Source organism: Coturnix japonica, chromosome 2 (genome assembly GCF_054131305.1).
Source record: "Coturnix japonica strain WE chromosome 2, WE-NBRP24, whole genome shotgun sequence".
NCBI classification, from domain to species: domain Eukaryota; kingdom Metazoa; phylum Chordata; class Aves; order Galliformes; family Phasianidae; genus Coturnix; species Coturnix japonica.
This window is the reverse complement of record NC_140664.1, coordinates 87,776,064-87,792,699: the sequence shown is the minus strand read 5'-3', so window position 1 is coordinate 87,792,699 and position 16,636 is coordinate 87,776,064. Positions and strand designations below refer to the sequence as shown.

Here is a 16,636-nt window from a genome sequence, read left to right as displayed (position 1 = left end):
ACTTCTAGGTTCATCTGGGAGTCAGACAGCATGCCGGATTTCGCAGCCTCTGCTAAAAAATCCTTACCTTTATGCACCATCTGCTAAGCTTATTCTTCACTTCTGTTTGTCTGTGCTGCACTCAGACCTCTCAGTAGTACCCGCTGAATCTTTCTTTTGGCTCTCCTATTTTTCATGCATTCTGGGTGATGCCTTGCCTGCTTATTTGCTTTTAATCCCACAAAACCTTTTCTCTAAATCTTGCTCACCTTTTTGCAGTAGATGTCATTTTTCTTCTTTCTTCTGTTTCTACAGATCCTGCTACAGAAAAAAAAAAAAAAAGTTTGTCAGTATTGCTTTTATTTCTGGTGCCTGCTTTAAAGATAGCTGAGAGCACTGGTGATATGGAAATTGGACATGCAGTCCCTCAGTCCCTTAAAAAATGGTGTATTTGAAGTCTGTCTGGAAGATGGATGTGAAAGGGTAGAACACGTTTGCTGAAAGATTCTGAAAACTATTTCCTTTACTGAAGTGAGGAATCACTGTTGAGTGTTTGTGAAACTGAGATTTTTCAATAGGCAGGCATAGGCAGTTATTGAACTTATTCACAGAAAAAATACGAGAGAGCTATGACCTCAAGGCAGCCTTCTACCAGAAAAAGTTGCAGTGCAGAAATGCAGAGTTACTAAAGCTTCCTAGAAATTCCTATAACTACTTTAAAAGAGATATGATCAGTATAATTTTACTGAGCTCTTGAACACGTGAGCTAGTTGTAGGGAGTACAAGGCAGCATTTGCTCTGAGTGCCATTAGTGTGATCAAATGTGTACAGACCAGAATAGGCCTTTGGGAGCAGCTTATGCAGGTCTGAAGACTAACACTGCTTAAGGACAGAAACAGTTCACTTTTCTTTAATAATATTTTTTACATTTGCTTTTAGAATAGGAGTGTAATTTGCCTGCCATTCTTACATGTTATAAAAGTATACTTTTAAAAGGTAACTGGTGAAGATGGGACCAGATGGCCTCCAGAGGTCCCTTCCAACCTAAAACTGTTATGTGAAAGTCATATCAGTGATCTGTGAAAGGTTTGCTTTTGTCTCTGTGCGCTATTCTATTCTGTGCCCTGCAGTATTACAGCATATTGGACATGAGTGGAATGTCATTATGAGAATTATATCATGTAAATCTCTCCCTTGATTGTCTTTAGCAATGATCCACAGCAAAATAGCTCATCTGAACTTTTGCTTCATGAGTATATTAGCAATGGAAATCAGAATGAAAACAGGATTTTAGTATTCTCTTCTAATTTTAGTGTGAACCATCATATATGTTCCAAAACCCAATAACTTTCTTCTAAGTTATTTTCATAATTTGCTACATTTCAGTAGTACGAAAAGACGGGACTACTTTATTGTTATATAATTTGTAATGTTTTGTTTTTCTTTTCTAGGCAGTGGCTTAAATCTGAAGATATTCAAAGAATATCACTTCTTTTCTATAATAAGACTCTGGAAAAAGAAGTAAGTTATTTTCACTGCAAAGTCATGATTGATTCTTTCTCTACCTTATCATATGTGAGGCCACTATAACTTGACTTTTTAACACAGAGCACCACCCCATCACTGAGAAGTCCTTCAACTTCTTTTGCCTTATTTGTAGTAGAAATGTTTTGAGTATGATGTCCAATATTGCTTCTCTGTTTGCAGGGCAATTTTTGTAGTGTTCAGCAATTCTGAATTACTTGAAGTTTTCAAAGTCTCATAGAAATAAGAGGAGGTTTGATAATCTTGATTTGCTGACCCCGAGGATTCCTGAGTTAACTACCTATACGCTCAAAAGACATTTATCAAACACAGCTATTCCTATTTTTTTCTTTTTACCACATCTCAAATACTCCACCTCCAATCATGATAGTCCTGCAATAATTTCTGTTCATTTGTTTTCTTCGTAAGCACTTGATGCTCACTGTCATTCCAGGGAAGTGATACCGTAAATGTTATTTAAGAAAAATACCTATCTGTATTGGTTGCAATTCACTAAATGTTCTTATGAGTAATATACCTAATAAAACATGTTTGAGTTGTATGGGCAGATGAAGTAAATTGTACTGTTCACAGTCCTTGCAAAAAAAAAAAAAAAAAAGGTCAAAATGAAAGTTTTTTTCCCTTTTAGCCAGCTGTTGGGACCATTAGCCGAGGAAGTCTGGTGTTTTCTTTTTGTTGTTTTACGGCCTTGTGGGGCTTGATTACGTTTCAATATACTGATGAAGTTTCAGTAATAAGGCTGGAGATTTGTCTCTTTCCCCACCTCAATAAGCACAGAACAGCTGATAGCTGAGATGTTATTGTGTCTTTCAGCAAAGTAAGAGGTAGATCAGACCAGAATTGGCTTTATAAACAGGTTAACTTGATAAGAACATGGTAGAGGAGGCATTAGCATGCTATGTTTATACTGCACAACAGAGATAAAAGCATCATCTGGGTCTCACTTGATACTCAAAGACGTAATTAATCATTTTTGCATGTACCTTCAGTTCAAAGTATCTGAAATAATTTTCACCTCCTCTCACAACTCAGCAGAAGACAGTTCTTCTGGCAGGCTGCCAAAGGCATGTTGTATGACCTTGGCAATGCATTTTGGTGATAAAAAATTCAAGGCTTGTTAAGGCTGTGTAGAGGTGGCATAAGAGAGAAGCAGCAACACCTGGTGTGGTCTCACCCACGGTGTTTAGAGGGTGCACTGAGTGGGAGCACATACAGATTTCAGTGTGGATGGTACTGAATGATTAGTTCTAAAATAGAACTTGAGAGCCAGCCATTGTATGTGCTGTTGGGATGATGAGGGAATCAGAATTCAGGAGAAAATCAGCCAAGTTATTTGGCTATGTGGATGCTCCCTGTAAGAGTCTAATCTCTTCTAGACCGGTGAGAGTTATGACAAAGAACTAATTGTTCCTTTCAGGTCTGGCTTTTTAAGGTCTTTGTTCTGTGTCTTTTAATGACTCACTAGTCCAATCTTGGCTTTAAAGAACTCAGTAGGAAGCCTGATTTTGATTTAAACAGAAACTTCCCACACCCTGCAGGGCCTGAAAGTACTGCGAGGTAATAAAGCAAAAGAATTATTTATCCTAAGGAGCGAGTTGCCTGGCTTTGTTCTGAAATGTCTGGAGAAGTGTAGAACATTGAAAAAGAATTTACAAGTGTGTTGGAATTTTTTGAGATTTTAACAGCGACTCGAGGTCCAAAACTGTTGGACAGGACCATTGAGATATAACAAACATTCAACAGATTGAACAACAAAACTTGCTGCAAGCATACCCATCAAGCACAGCAATATTGTTGCCTCAGAACTTAATTTTTGCACACTAATATAAAGTTAAGTGCACCAGTTTCAAGGGAAGAATTTGGCACTATACACAAAGACACCACCATTAGAAAACACAACTCATGCACATTTTATTTTATGATATCTGCATGTTGAGAACATAATAATGCAGAAATATTTTTGATGCTTTTCTTAATAAATCACATCTTGGAACTCTTTACCCTTTTAATAAACTTTGTAGTGTTACAGTCAGAAAGATTAGTGCAGTGGAAAGGCAATACAGGAGTGGAATGGCAAAAGAACAAACAGGAAAAGAATGCTCACACATCTCTGAAGATTCTGGCTTGCAGTGGAGAAACTCTATAAGGGAGGGATCTCCAATCAGAGATCCTTCCCCAGTGGCAGTCAGCCATTAAATGAAATAAGGGAGGTGCAGCCAGGCTCCACTCTTGGTCACACAGCTGAATTGCCTTCACCTGTGCTCCCAGGGCTGACCCAGTCTTCTCCCCAAGAGATCAACAGTGGTTCAGGGCGTGACTCAACAGTTCCCATACAGATAGGCTAAGTAATATTAATAGACCCAATACTTAGGTCATTTCCTTCTGAGTACTTAATTGATTTCAATCTATAATCTAAATAATCTCATAATATAATCTATATATCAGTCTCAAACAACCGAAAATTATTCTGATAAATAATTCACTGCCTAATTCTTGTGTTTCTGGAGAGACTAATTAGAGAGTTTTAAACAGCAATTTTTTTATTAATGACAAAGCAAATGGAGCCAACTCTTTCCTAATAACAAGTTTTTATTATTATCAGTGGATAGATAAGGCTTTTTAACACAGATATTCACTGAAGTGATAATGTAGCATCACTAAATATCAGCACGATAGCTAGCTCCACTATTGGAAAAACAACTTCTATACACATTGCTAGCAGTTTCCACTTTGTTGATTCATGTACTCAGGAGTTTCCTGTTTAAGTGGCATTAACAGTTTTTTATAACTGTTCCAGCCCACTCAGTATTTACTAGTAACTCAAAAACAGTTTGGGGAAATTAATGACTGAGAAAGATTGTATAAGCAAACTCAGCTATTATTAATACTAGAAATACTTCCACTTTTTAGATGATAATTATGACACTATTATTTATTTATTTATTTTTAATGTTGAATTTGGGATATGCTTGTTCTGAGGAGGAGCAAGACCAAACCATTTCTTTTGGCTATCTACTCTGTCCTTTGAAAAGTGAAAGGCTTCCCTACTGTGCCTGATAATCCCTGTCCTTGTGTAAGCAGATCTGATAGTCTATGAACAACAGGAATCTTACTGTTGCTGAAATCAGCCTGTGCACTTCTGCATCTTAAAACTGGAATTTTGGTTGGGTGATATTTTATCTGCTTTGAAAATGGTGTTCATAATATTTGCTCTTTCTTTTTCCAGTACAGAGCAACTACTCTGCCTGCGTTTAAGTACTATGTGACTTGTGCCTGCCTCATATTCTTCTGCATTTTTGTTGTGCAGATTCTGGTACTGCCAAAGTAAGTAGTATTTTAACATGTATTCATTCCTATGTTTATTTGCATATGAATGTAAAAAAAATATATTAGTAAAAGTTTTTTGAATAGTCAAATTACAGAGATCAATTAATGGAAAAAAAGCTGGACAATGATTGAGGATTTTAGCCAATTTTCAATGTTATATTTGTTTCTAATTTTAAATGCTGCCATTGCTTGGTTCTCAAATGTCAGTATCAATTCTTCGTTGATTTTAGTTTTTGTGTTTAAAAATGTGTGATGTTGACATGAATCCATATGTGCACAGGAAAGTAATACAAACTATGTATTCACGAGACCACAACTGCATGTAAAATAACCCTGAGTGTTGGGCTTTTAAGTGGGATAAAGTGGATTGCAGAATTGAGAATGTGATTAGTTAGTTGTATTTAACACATCGCTGTGATAATACTGTTCTGTTCTACATACAATTAGTGTTACTACTTGAAGAATTTCTCTTTTCAAAACTAGTTAAAAAAACTATCATCGATTGATGAAATAATTATCACCATCAGAATTCATTTATATGAGATGAGAGGAATAAGTGTGAGCTAATTTATGTTTATGTAACAACCAGAACCAGCTATTAGCTATTCTTTCTGCCTATGCATGTTTTAGGAAGTCCAAGAAAACTGGAAGGTAATTCCAATAAATAATATTTTACTAGACTGCTTAAAATGGAATTTTGCTGTTAATTGTTTCCGTAATGGACGCTTGATGTTTGTTAGTTTGATAGCAGTTGTCTCCAAAGCCAACACTGCATATTCTCAGTGATTTAGTATTCAGTCTTTTTTTCCTACACAATGCTTCTGGGAGAAGTTTTTACAACCTCGGATGAGTGACTGCTTTCGTGCTGTAGTACTTGCATTTTAATTCAAAGCCAGAAGGAATTCTTATCCTGTAGATTGTGTTTTTTTAATATGTAGCAAGTTTTACAGGCTTCTCTGCAGATGTTACAGCATTTTCTTTGCAGTGGAGTTCCCATTAGTTTCTAATTTACAGACAAAGGCCACAAAGGGTCATTCTTAGAAGAAAAGAGTTCAGCAGAATCTTTTATATGATTCACTCTGAATTTAGGTATCATACTGAAAACAAAACATGAATCTAATTAGCCTCTTCCAATATTATCGCTTACAGATCTATTTTTATATTTTGATTTATCACGAAAATGAATTTAATTTTATTATTTACCATATATGAAGTAGGATATTAATTTTACTATAATGTTATTAAGTCCATTGAACCACATGTGTAGCTCATTAAAACGTATCAGATACTTGAAATTAGTGAACACTTGGGAAATATATTCAACTGAGTAAGGTGTTCTCTAACTTGTAAAACTATGAGCAGTCTTTCTAGTATCGGAACAAAAGACACAATAATTTATCTTATTCATACAAAAATGTAAATTATTCATGGTCCTTTGATATGGCTGCTTGTTAAATTGGAAAAGCAAGAGTATAAAATCTCTGAATGTCTGAGGTTGAAAGGGACCTCTGGAGATCATTTGGTCCAACCGCCTTGCTCGAGCAGGTTAGAAAACAGATACTACCAAATGAATGATGTTCAGCTTCAAGGGCTCTATGAATTAATTTAAAATAAATAAAAATTGAAATAAGAAAAAGAAGGTATCTGCTCTGCTGGAAAATCTCAGTGCGTGTTTCAAATAAAAAAAAAAATATTTTAAAAATCACTGGTGTACATAAGGGTATTTTTTGAAAGCAAAATTGCCTTCATTAAATTCTAATTTTACCCAAGTTGCTTACTGGTGTGTATTTATTTAAAAAATCTATAAAAAAATCAGGTGCAGACCAATTTTTTTCTGGATTATTGCACAGATGTAGATTGGGATGGCACATCCGTCTACTTGTCTATAAGTAAGAAGCAGTAATAACAGCAGGAGAAATGCTAGGCAGGTAGCCATTCTTGTTGGCAGTTTGGTTTTTTGCACTGGAAATAAGGCTCAAACTCCAGTCAAACAGACTCAACTGCCACAGATGTTATTTCCTCCCAAGAAAAACAAATACATACACATGAAGAAAACAGAGTAGATTATTGGTCAGTTTAAAATTCTATCTCGTATTTTTTTCTTAAAGTTTCTGCAGAAGTTTTAAATGGTGATTTAGTGAAGAGAAAAACTTGATCTGTCTCAGGGTTTTATGGATTCACAATTAATCTGGTTTTGCAGCAGTGTAATAGCATTGATTTCTGTACACGTACACCACCTGCTGCTTTAAAGTAGATTTGGAAATGCCTGTTAGTGAGAAACATCCAGCATGTTGCAAGAATATAAGCAATGTCTGCAGGATCATGAGATATTTCTTGCAAGGCTGGAGTCATAGATTAACATTTCATTCTTCCTATGGTCTAGAAACCGATACAGTGTTTTCACAGTAAACTTAAAATAAATTAGTAATTACAAATTAGAGCAGTATCTTGGACTTGAATGTGTCATGGTGTCTTTGTGATGCCACTGCAAATCAGCAGATAATTTCTTTGGTGCCGGCCTTCCATGGCTTTTTAGTCTTTTGGCTTATCAGGTGATGGAAATTCCTGTGATAATTCACAGGTATCCTACCTTCTCTATTTATAGTGAAACTGTCAATTAACATGAACTCAATAGTGTTGTTGTCTTTTTTTTTTTTTTTTTTTTTTTTTAAATGCATCCTGCTACATTAATAAAAGTATGTTTCTATTGACCAGGAGGTACTCACTGTGCTATTCAGGTAGGGAATTTGATTGGGGTGACATTTAAGATTCATCCCAAGTCTTCTCTCTCTCTGAGGCTGCTGTGTTTAAGAGCTTATGTCCTTTTGTCCTGAGTCATGCCAAGTTAACAGTCATCCACTCTATCCCTGGGAGATGGTCAGGTCTTGATGCAGCATTTCCTCCTATTAAATGCAGGTAAATTTCTTTGTAGAAAAAGGAGGTACTTAAAAACCTCATTTGAAAGTAGATGTCTAAAATTTGAGACACTACAGCAGAACGTAAAGCACCATTACTGACTTCTTTTAATGCTGCACCCAATTAAAAAACAACAGCTACAAAAAGAACAGCCCAAAGTGTAATTATTCTGATTTAATTATTTTTCCTTAACAGAGAATCTGCCATGCATTCAGTCTGCGTAGTCATTGAGTCAATCAGTGGCATCAGTCAAATCAGAAAAGAAATAGCTACTATTAGTTATGAAAAACATCTGAATTCAATATTGTCTTGTATAATTGCTTCATTATGATTTTATCACCACAATAATATACAATCAAGCAGTTAAAAACATGAATGTCAATATCCTAGAAAGCTCAGAATATTTGCTGTGTCTATTTGGGTGCATGAACCATGGGCCATGTGTTTTTCTAAAAGATGCAGAAGTGAGAAAGAATATGTTCTTTTCTCCACTATGACATTATTTTCTCCTTTTTTCAATACATTTATCTTCATGATGAATCTTTATTTTTCAGTTCATATGTTACAAACAGGAGATGAGTATGCATATGTATTTTTTTCCAATTTCATACTGCCTCGTAACAATTAATTATTCAAAACATTCGTACTTGATGAAAATGGGAAAACATGTCCACATTTTAATTTTGTTAACAATTAATGATTTAGACTTAGAACTGTCTGAAGTCTGGGAAATACTGGTGTTTAATTCCCTCAAGTTCAGATTCTAAACCCTCAGTAGATTATGTCAAGGCTTGTCCTGTCCCCAGCGTGTACCATAAAAGAGAACAGACATTTCACAAACGAGGGCACTGAAGAATAGGAAGAGGCAGGTAAAAAGTTAACAGTCTTTTGAGATCCCAATTGCTCTTATGACACAGTAGTTTGCGTGCATCTGTCAGTGTAGTGCATTCAGTGATTCCTTTTTATGACTCTACACAATAAAGGCAAGAATAGTTTACTGTTTTTGTAATGTTCCATTGAGAAGAAGTAAGTCTGTATTATGACTTCCCTATGGTCATTGCCTCAAATGAGGCTTATTTATGCGGGCACTTAAATTTTAGTGTTTTGCCTTCCACTATAGCATCTTCATCCCACTTCTTTCCTTCTAGGAGCAGCATGAAATCATTTCAGCTTAGCATAACTGAAACAAGATGTCCTGCTGTTCCCCAGAAGAGGGTGTGGGGAGTAAAAAGCTTGAAACTTTTTTTCCTCTGTACTTTCCTCTGGTCTCTAAGATATCCTTTTTCCTTTTACAAAGCTATCATCGGCCCTTTTCTCTTTGCCCCAGTGATCATTCTTCTTTTAGTGTTATCCCTTTTCCTGTGCCACCCTGCTAACATCATCGATCTTTGTCAGTCTGTGTAAAATAGCTGCTCAGACCCTCTGTTCTTGTCTGTTGCCCCACTGTTAAGCACTCTTTGCATACGCTTTTCTTCATGTATGTTGATTTTATTTCTCTTGCCCTCAAGTTTCTCTCAGGAACACCTAAATATCTTCTACAAGAAACCACTTAGACTTAACTGATAAGTCTGTTCTTGGGCCAAATCATTTCTTAAGGTGTGTGACTTAATTTTCTGCATCTTCCGCATCCAGGAGAGTGTAGTAATAGTTTAGAATGCAAGATTGGTGACTTGGGTATTACTGATGAACATATGTGACTGGGAGTGCTCACACACATAAAAAGCACACCTGCTAATTGCATTCCTATTCTTCTCCTCTGTCGCTTACTGGATTTTAAATTCCTAAGCGTGGAAACTGTAGATTTACATATGTTGTTACACAGCTTAGCATCTCGGTTTTTATGAGAAATTCCTGGACAAAATGTATTCTGAAGCAATAAGGATTTTCAAATAATTTCTAAAAGAAACATCATTTCAAGGTGAACACGATCTGTGAAATGCCAGTTGCTTGTTTTCATCAACTGTTTTCATCAACCAAACATTTGTTGAATACTTAGCATGTTAAAAGTTCTCTGTGTGACTGGCAGGGAAGCTCATAAATTATTCTCCAAAATGTTCTTAATAGCAGCAATAGCAATATGGCATTAGATTGGAATGTGAAGTTAATGCCTTTTTGTTCTTTCCTGAAAACAACTCAACATCTATAACGCTGTCATTAAAACAGATAAAAATATTTTCCAATATTTGTACATAGTCCAAGGAAATTGATCCAAAGAGTTCTACTACTTCATTTTTAGTACTGTAGCATCTAAAATGTCTATATTTGAATTCAGATGTCATCTCTAAAGAGAAAGGATGTAACCTTTTATTAAAAATATCTTTAAATTCTGAATCATAGGCTTATGGAAGAGCTAAGTTAAAATATTATATTACTGAATTAAAATTTAGTTATTAAAAGAAAAATAGTAAATGATTAAACATTACTCAAGTTCTGCTAAAATATTTGCTGGGGCTAAAAGTGGTTGAGAGATACTTTTAAATATTGCAAAGATGTCAAATCAGTGGTTAAAGCTGAAAGCAGACACTCGGGTGAAGGCCTTCATGACCATGTCTGATTTCCTTTCTTAAACAATTCAGTTGGTCTAGAGTTTCTCATCTCCTCTTGGCAGGCATTATGAATGTAATTAGTTCTGACTGCATCTTTCCCTAGGCAGCCATGCTAAGTAGCTCTCACATAGCTCCTGGTGGGACAATTATATGGTGTTCATATAGGGAGATTCCACATTTGCAGAATGCATGCATTCACAGATTGCTTCTACATCCCTGCTTCTGATTACTGAGTCCCGATGCTATTTTGGGTAGACTTCCCTATTTAAAGTACATAAGAAAAGGATAAGTTAGAATTCTGAGTAAGGATGATTTCAGGACTAGATTTCAGGTCTAGATTACTCAGTTTAATAGTCGATCTGTTGTTGTTTGTTTTGTATTTCTCGTTTTCATTATAAACCCGTTGTTTCTTTTTTTCTTCGTGCTGTTGTCTTCCTTCCTATCATGCTGCCTATCCTCTGATACTTCAGAACCAGCCAACCAGTCAATTTGGTACAAAATGGGATTTTTGGAGTTGCAGCATACGCATGGGAGTTGTTGTATCATTATCTGCATTATAAACAAAGAAAGGTTGTGCTACAAAGGTGTACCTAAGAAATTAATACGTGTTTTCTTATTTCTTGCAGAACATCTATTCTTGGAATTTCATTCGGGATTGCGTTTCTCTTGCTCTCCTTCATTTTATTTATCTGCTTTGCTGGACAGCTTCTGGTAGGTATTGAAGGAACCCAATCTAGTAGTTAATAGTTTCTTTTCAGTAATATCTCCAGATTTTCCCAAGTCTCTCTGCCTTTGCAGAACAACATGCACCCTTAGGCCTTTGAGTACACAGTTTTGTCCCCGCTAACTTACTGTAAGTGGTCCTCATTTATCTGAAAAACAGAAAATGTCACTGTAGTGATTGTCTTTGCCTGTGTTGATACTATTTCCCCCATAAAGATGGATCCTCTGAGAGGTCTGCATTCCTATTTGATTGGTTGACCTTTCTGAATTTTTTGTTATTGTCCTTGCAGGAGATGACCTTTTTAAGAGAATGCTTTAAATTGGGGCAGTGCATATTTGTTTATTTTCAAGTATTGGAGAAGACCTTTTCTGAGCTTAGAGAGCATATCACAGTAATGATTTGGTATATAGAATTTTTGTAGTAAAATACTGATTTTGCTGTTGAGTGGTACATGTGTTGTTGTCATGCCTCTTAAGTGAACTTGGTTATACGCTCAATTTGAGAATCCAGGATTTGTGCGAACCTTCCAAATTGACACTTCACAATTTAATTAACAAGTATTATTGTCCTCCTCTCAGTTATTCTCAAATAGATCGAACATATAAATCCACAAGAAATTTCAGAATTTGTGATGAAGTAAATGCAATTGGAATCTGGCATGTAATCTAGAACAAGCCGATGCCTGTATTTGTTTGTTTGTTTATGTTTGCTTATGCTTACTTATTATTTAAGCTCATTTTATATCTTACTGGAAACTGTTCTTGTTAGGTCAAGTAAGTGACTTATTACACCACAACAGAAAATCTTTCTACTCATGTTCCAATTTTTTTTTTTTTTTATTTATTTTTTATTTTTTTTTGGCCTTTTGAAGCCAAGCACGCAATTACTTTCCCAGGCTTCAGACATGTGAGTCAAAATGAAATCCAGTTTCTGTTTTGTGTCCAATTATTGACTGCAGCTGAAGAGCAGTGCACTAAGCTTGCATACCGAGTCTTTAATTATGAACACTGTAGGGTTGTTCTGCCTGAAGAAGAGAAATCTCAGAGGCAGTCTTGTCAGTCTGTCTAAATACCTGATGGCAAGGAAGGAAGTTGAAGGAGCCAGACACTTTTCAGTCATGCCCACTGGCAGGGTAAGAGGCAGTGCGGACAAATTAAAGCGCATCAAAATTCATCTGACCATTATTCTAACAATCTTTCCTGTGGTGAGGATCATCAGACACTGGAATGGGTAAAACACAATATGTTGTGCCACTTGTTCTATCATTGTGATCCACGTTAACAGAGACAAGAAAATGAAAGATTCAGCTTTCCACTCTCCCATTAATTAAGTGGATATGTATTGCTGCAGTCTATCTCTAAAGGCTCTGGTGCAGTTAATCCTCACTTCTTTAAAACATTTGGATTCTTCACAATTTCCCATGAGAAAAAGCTGAAAGAACTTTCAGATAATAAAGTGAAACGCACACATGGGAAAGGCAATTAAGTCATTATGTAGTAAAACAATAAGGAAAGGTGGTCTAGCAGTAGAAACAAGAAAGCAAGAATGTGAGATTTTTTAATTTCTCCTTCCTCTTGGAAATAAGAGGGATATGTTTCTTAAGCAAATGTAATCACTCTGCATTCCAGTTGCCTTTCCAATAAAATAGGGAATTAATCTAAAATATAATGAAACAATATTTTCAAATGTTTTTAAATCCTTGGAGTGAAGTCTCAGAGGTATTGTTATTACTTAGTTGCAAAAGTTAGTTCTCATGTAATGTCATGCTTGATTGCTATTTGTTATTGGCATGACAGGAAAACATGGAGTTGGGGTAATGCTGTTGAATAACAAAATGAAAAAGAAAATATACTTCAAGGGAAAGCCAATCTTTTCTGCATAAAATAAAAAGGTGCCAATGGACTGTTATCAAGGACGTAAACACTCAATGGGGTTTGATTTATAATGTAGCTTAGGAGGAATACAGACATTTCTACTTTTAAGTGGATTGCTAATCAAATTTTTCAAGTCAGAGTTGAGGAGTTGTGCCACTTAAATAATATCTAGCACCTAACTATGTTGTTTGTTGTTGTTGTTTTACCTGTATCTCATATAATTGAGACCTATTACTGCATTTCTGTTGACTTACAAGATGCCATGTTGTAACCTAAGCAGCTTGAAGAGGAATTATTCATGTTTGTCCTTATGAGTTCAGCAGCCCTAATGCAGAAGCTATGTTAAGAAGCCTTTCAATGAGTAAGTTACTGCTGTAATTGCTGCAGGGTTGTCTTTCCTTCACTGGAACATAGTTCTGTAGGTTGATCGGTAAGAGTCAGAAGCTACCAAGAGTTAGTAAGTTGATCTTTTCCCTGTCCTTTTCCTAAAATCTTTTATCATATGTCAAAAATCCAAGTACTGTTTTGCAGCTTTAACCACAGTCACAAATTGTTATATTTCAGTAGCATGTTCATTGCAGTATCTGACCCATAATTGTAGATGCTTTATTTCTAGAATAAAAAGCCTGAAACTGTCAATCCAACAAATATCAATAGCTGGGAGTTAACACTATATTGCAAGTGTTTAGAGAAATCAAGCTTTATCATCCTAATCCTGATTGTTTCTTGTTTTGTTTTTTTTCCCCATCTCTTAAGGGGTGCATTTTGGATTCCCTTCCAGAATGCTTAATGGTAGAATTGTTTATGTGTACATACACCTGCACATAATTGCAGAGTTTAGAATTGCCAAGTATGTCTCTTTTTAAAATTCACAAAAAAAAAGAACAGGGTTTGATCCTGACTGTGACCAAAGAGCTGTGATGGGAGAGCTCTGGATAAAGGTGAGGCTCCTACCTACCTCACCTCCTCGCAGGACTGGGGGGAACATAGGATGAAACAACTTCTGGATCAAGATAAAGGCATGGAGATCTCTTACCATTTTTTTTGTCACTGACAAAACAGACTTGACTTGGGGAAATTCCTCCCAAAAATATCTTCCTTCCCCCAAACAGCACAGACATAAGAGGGCAGCCAGTAAGCAGTGTTTTCTCTCTGATTCTCCTTCCCTTCACACTTTTCCAGTGCCCTGATGTAGATTCTCCATGGACCACTGTTAGTTCAAGAAATATTCACCTGCTTTGATGGGGTCCTCCTGGGTTGCAGTGTGGATATCTCCACTATCATGTAGCGTCTCCAACCTTGGCGGTCACTTTGCTGTTTTTCCCTTATTTTCTTCCATCTTCCTCTCTCTGTTCCTTATCCTTTCCTACCCTTTCCTACATACCTTTTTGCACAGATGTCCTCATGTGAACCCACCTACTGCCATCTTGATACCTGGACCTGATCCAGGAACTTAGAGCAGTAGTCAGATATTTACAAGGCTGTTACAAGATTCCATAGTGCTGGCAAGACCAGCAAAATCTGAGTTCAAACTAGGACATGTGGCTTTTACTACATTATAATCTTGTCTCAATATTTGACACTTCACCCTCTCAGTCTCTATGGATTATAAATGGCTGTCATAACTGCAGAGTAAGGCAGGCAAAAATCAACCGTGAACAAGCTTGTCTGTTTGATTTTAATTTCCTAGGTAAATGAAAAAAATGCAGACTGTACTTTAAAATTACTAGCTCTTCCAGAATTTAATTACGATACTGTATGAAGATATTTGTGCTCACTCTATCAGTTTGTGCTCATTATTAGTTGATTTTACTGTTCAGCTGCACTGCAGCACGATCTAGCCCAATCTGTTGCAGAGTGATAATAGCAGTGATTAAATAAGAATAGAAATGTTTAAATCAAACAATGTGGTACGATGGTAGCAGAAATAATAAGGTTACAGACTTGCAGATCATATCTTTTATGCATATAAGCCAGTATCAGTATCAGGCAAACAGACTGAGTGCAGGAACATCTCATAATTCTCATAGAAACACTCATCCATGGACATTAGATCTTCATACATCCTAGTTAAAATTGTTATATCTCCTGAAATGTGTTTTCACCATACTAATAACTTATTTGTCCCTATGCATATTTCCTCTTCTTCTTCCTTTTACTTTTACTTTCCTTTTCCCTTCTGCTATTTTTTCCCCTTCTCCTTTTTATTTTCCTTTTCACTTTTCCCCTCTTGCTTTTCCAATTTGTCTTCCTTTTCCTTTTTATCTTCTCCTTTACTCCTTCTCCTTCATTCTTTCTTTCATTTTGTTTCTTTTTATGATTATTTTTATTTCTGATAATCATCACATTGACAGTTGAATCTTAAGGTTATGAACAATTTTTGTCTTAAAGGTCTATTTTGGCAAGTGTTTTCATAGTTGAAATGTAGAATATACATTTGCATTAGTTTTGGAGGTTTACACAATTGAATCATAGAATTAGCATAACACATTGCCAACAAGCAAATGCCAGAAAATAATTGGCTCCACAATTAAGAAAAAGGATCTGATTTGAGGTCATGGGAGCATTTTAAAAAGTGCAAGCCAGTATGTGAGCTGCTCTGCCCCTGCAAGAGGAGATCATGTTATTTATTATCTGCATTATTTATAATCTTGCATCAAGGTGCATACAGTGAGAGTGTGGCAAGTCTCTTCTCACTGGTGACAAGTGACAGGACAAGGGGACATGGCCTCAAGTTGCACCAGGGCAAGTTTAGGTTGGATATTAGGAAACACTTCTTTACAGAAAGGGTAGTTAAGCACTGGAATAGGCTCCCCAGGGAGGTGGTTGAATCTCCATCCTTGGATGTGTTTAAGAGCCGTTTGGATGTGGTGCTCAGGGGTATGATTTAGCAGAGGGTTGTTAGAGTTAGGGTACTATGGTTAGGCTGCAGTTGGACTTGATGATCTTCAAGGTCTTTTCCAACCTGGGTAATTCTATGATTCTATGATTACCACACCACCATATAAAGAGTTAGACACAATCTTTATCTTTGTGTACAGGGATTTGTATTTTACTCCAAAGCAGTCTGTGTTTAACAGTCAGGAAGGCTGTGTACACTCAAGATGTTTACAAGATTTTTTATTCCTGACAGCGGTGACAGAATTATCAGTATAAGCACCACTTGGAAATTATTTTCTCAAATTATTTTCTTCAGAAGTAATGTCTTACCTCTGAAGTGAGTGTTTCTTTTATGCATATAGAAATGAAAGATCAAGGTCTTTCAGTTTGGCTGTTCAATAGTAGTCTGCTTGGAAATTAAGGTTAAAGAAAGTGGTGAGGGAAGACAGGGAGAACGCAGAGAGGCACTTTGGGAGCTACGGTAAGATCCAGCAGAGGCTCCACAACGGCAAGTTTATCATCATTAAGTAAGGTATTATGTTCAGACTTCTCAGGGAAATGCCTTACCCACCAAAACCAGGGAAATTAAACAGAGCTGCGTTCTATCCTTACGATGCTAGATGAGCCACCAGTGCAATGCTAGGAAGGAAGGGCGGGACATGATGCGCTGCAGTGCTTTATGCTTCCAGGATTTTATTACTCCAGGACCATACATTCCCAGTGCTAGCAAGGAAGTTTATACCAGTTACTTGTGTTTAGTGTGAGTAGTTTAGAGCATAGAGAGATAATTGCTGGAGGACGTAGTTCCACAATAAACGTGGTATGATGTCAGTGACAGCCTGGTC

At 36.3% G+C, this 16,636-nt stretch overlaps 1 protein-coding gene across 5 annotated transcripts in view; it reads left to right on the top strand.

The window, feature by feature from the left end:
* ADCY2 (adenylate cyclase 2) overlaps positions 1 to 16,636 on the top strand; it is a 200,500-nt gene that overhangs the window by 143,695 nt on the left and 40,169 nt on the right. For all 5 annotated transcript variants that reach the window (XR_014942851.1, XR_014942852.1, XM_085537920.1 and 2 more), the window contains exons 13-15: positions 1,431 to 1,500; positions 4,751 to 4,848; positions 10,940 to 11,024. Coding sequence is in view for 3 of the 5 variants with exons in the window: in XM_085537920.1 (XP_085394046.1) it covers positions 1,431 to 1,500; positions 4,751 to 4,848; positions 10,940 to 11,024 (253 nt within the window). In the remaining 2 variants the exon portion in view is untranslated. The remainder of the gene's footprint in view (positions 1 to 1,430; positions 1,501 to 4,750; positions 4,849 to 10,939; positions 11,025 to 16,636) is intronic.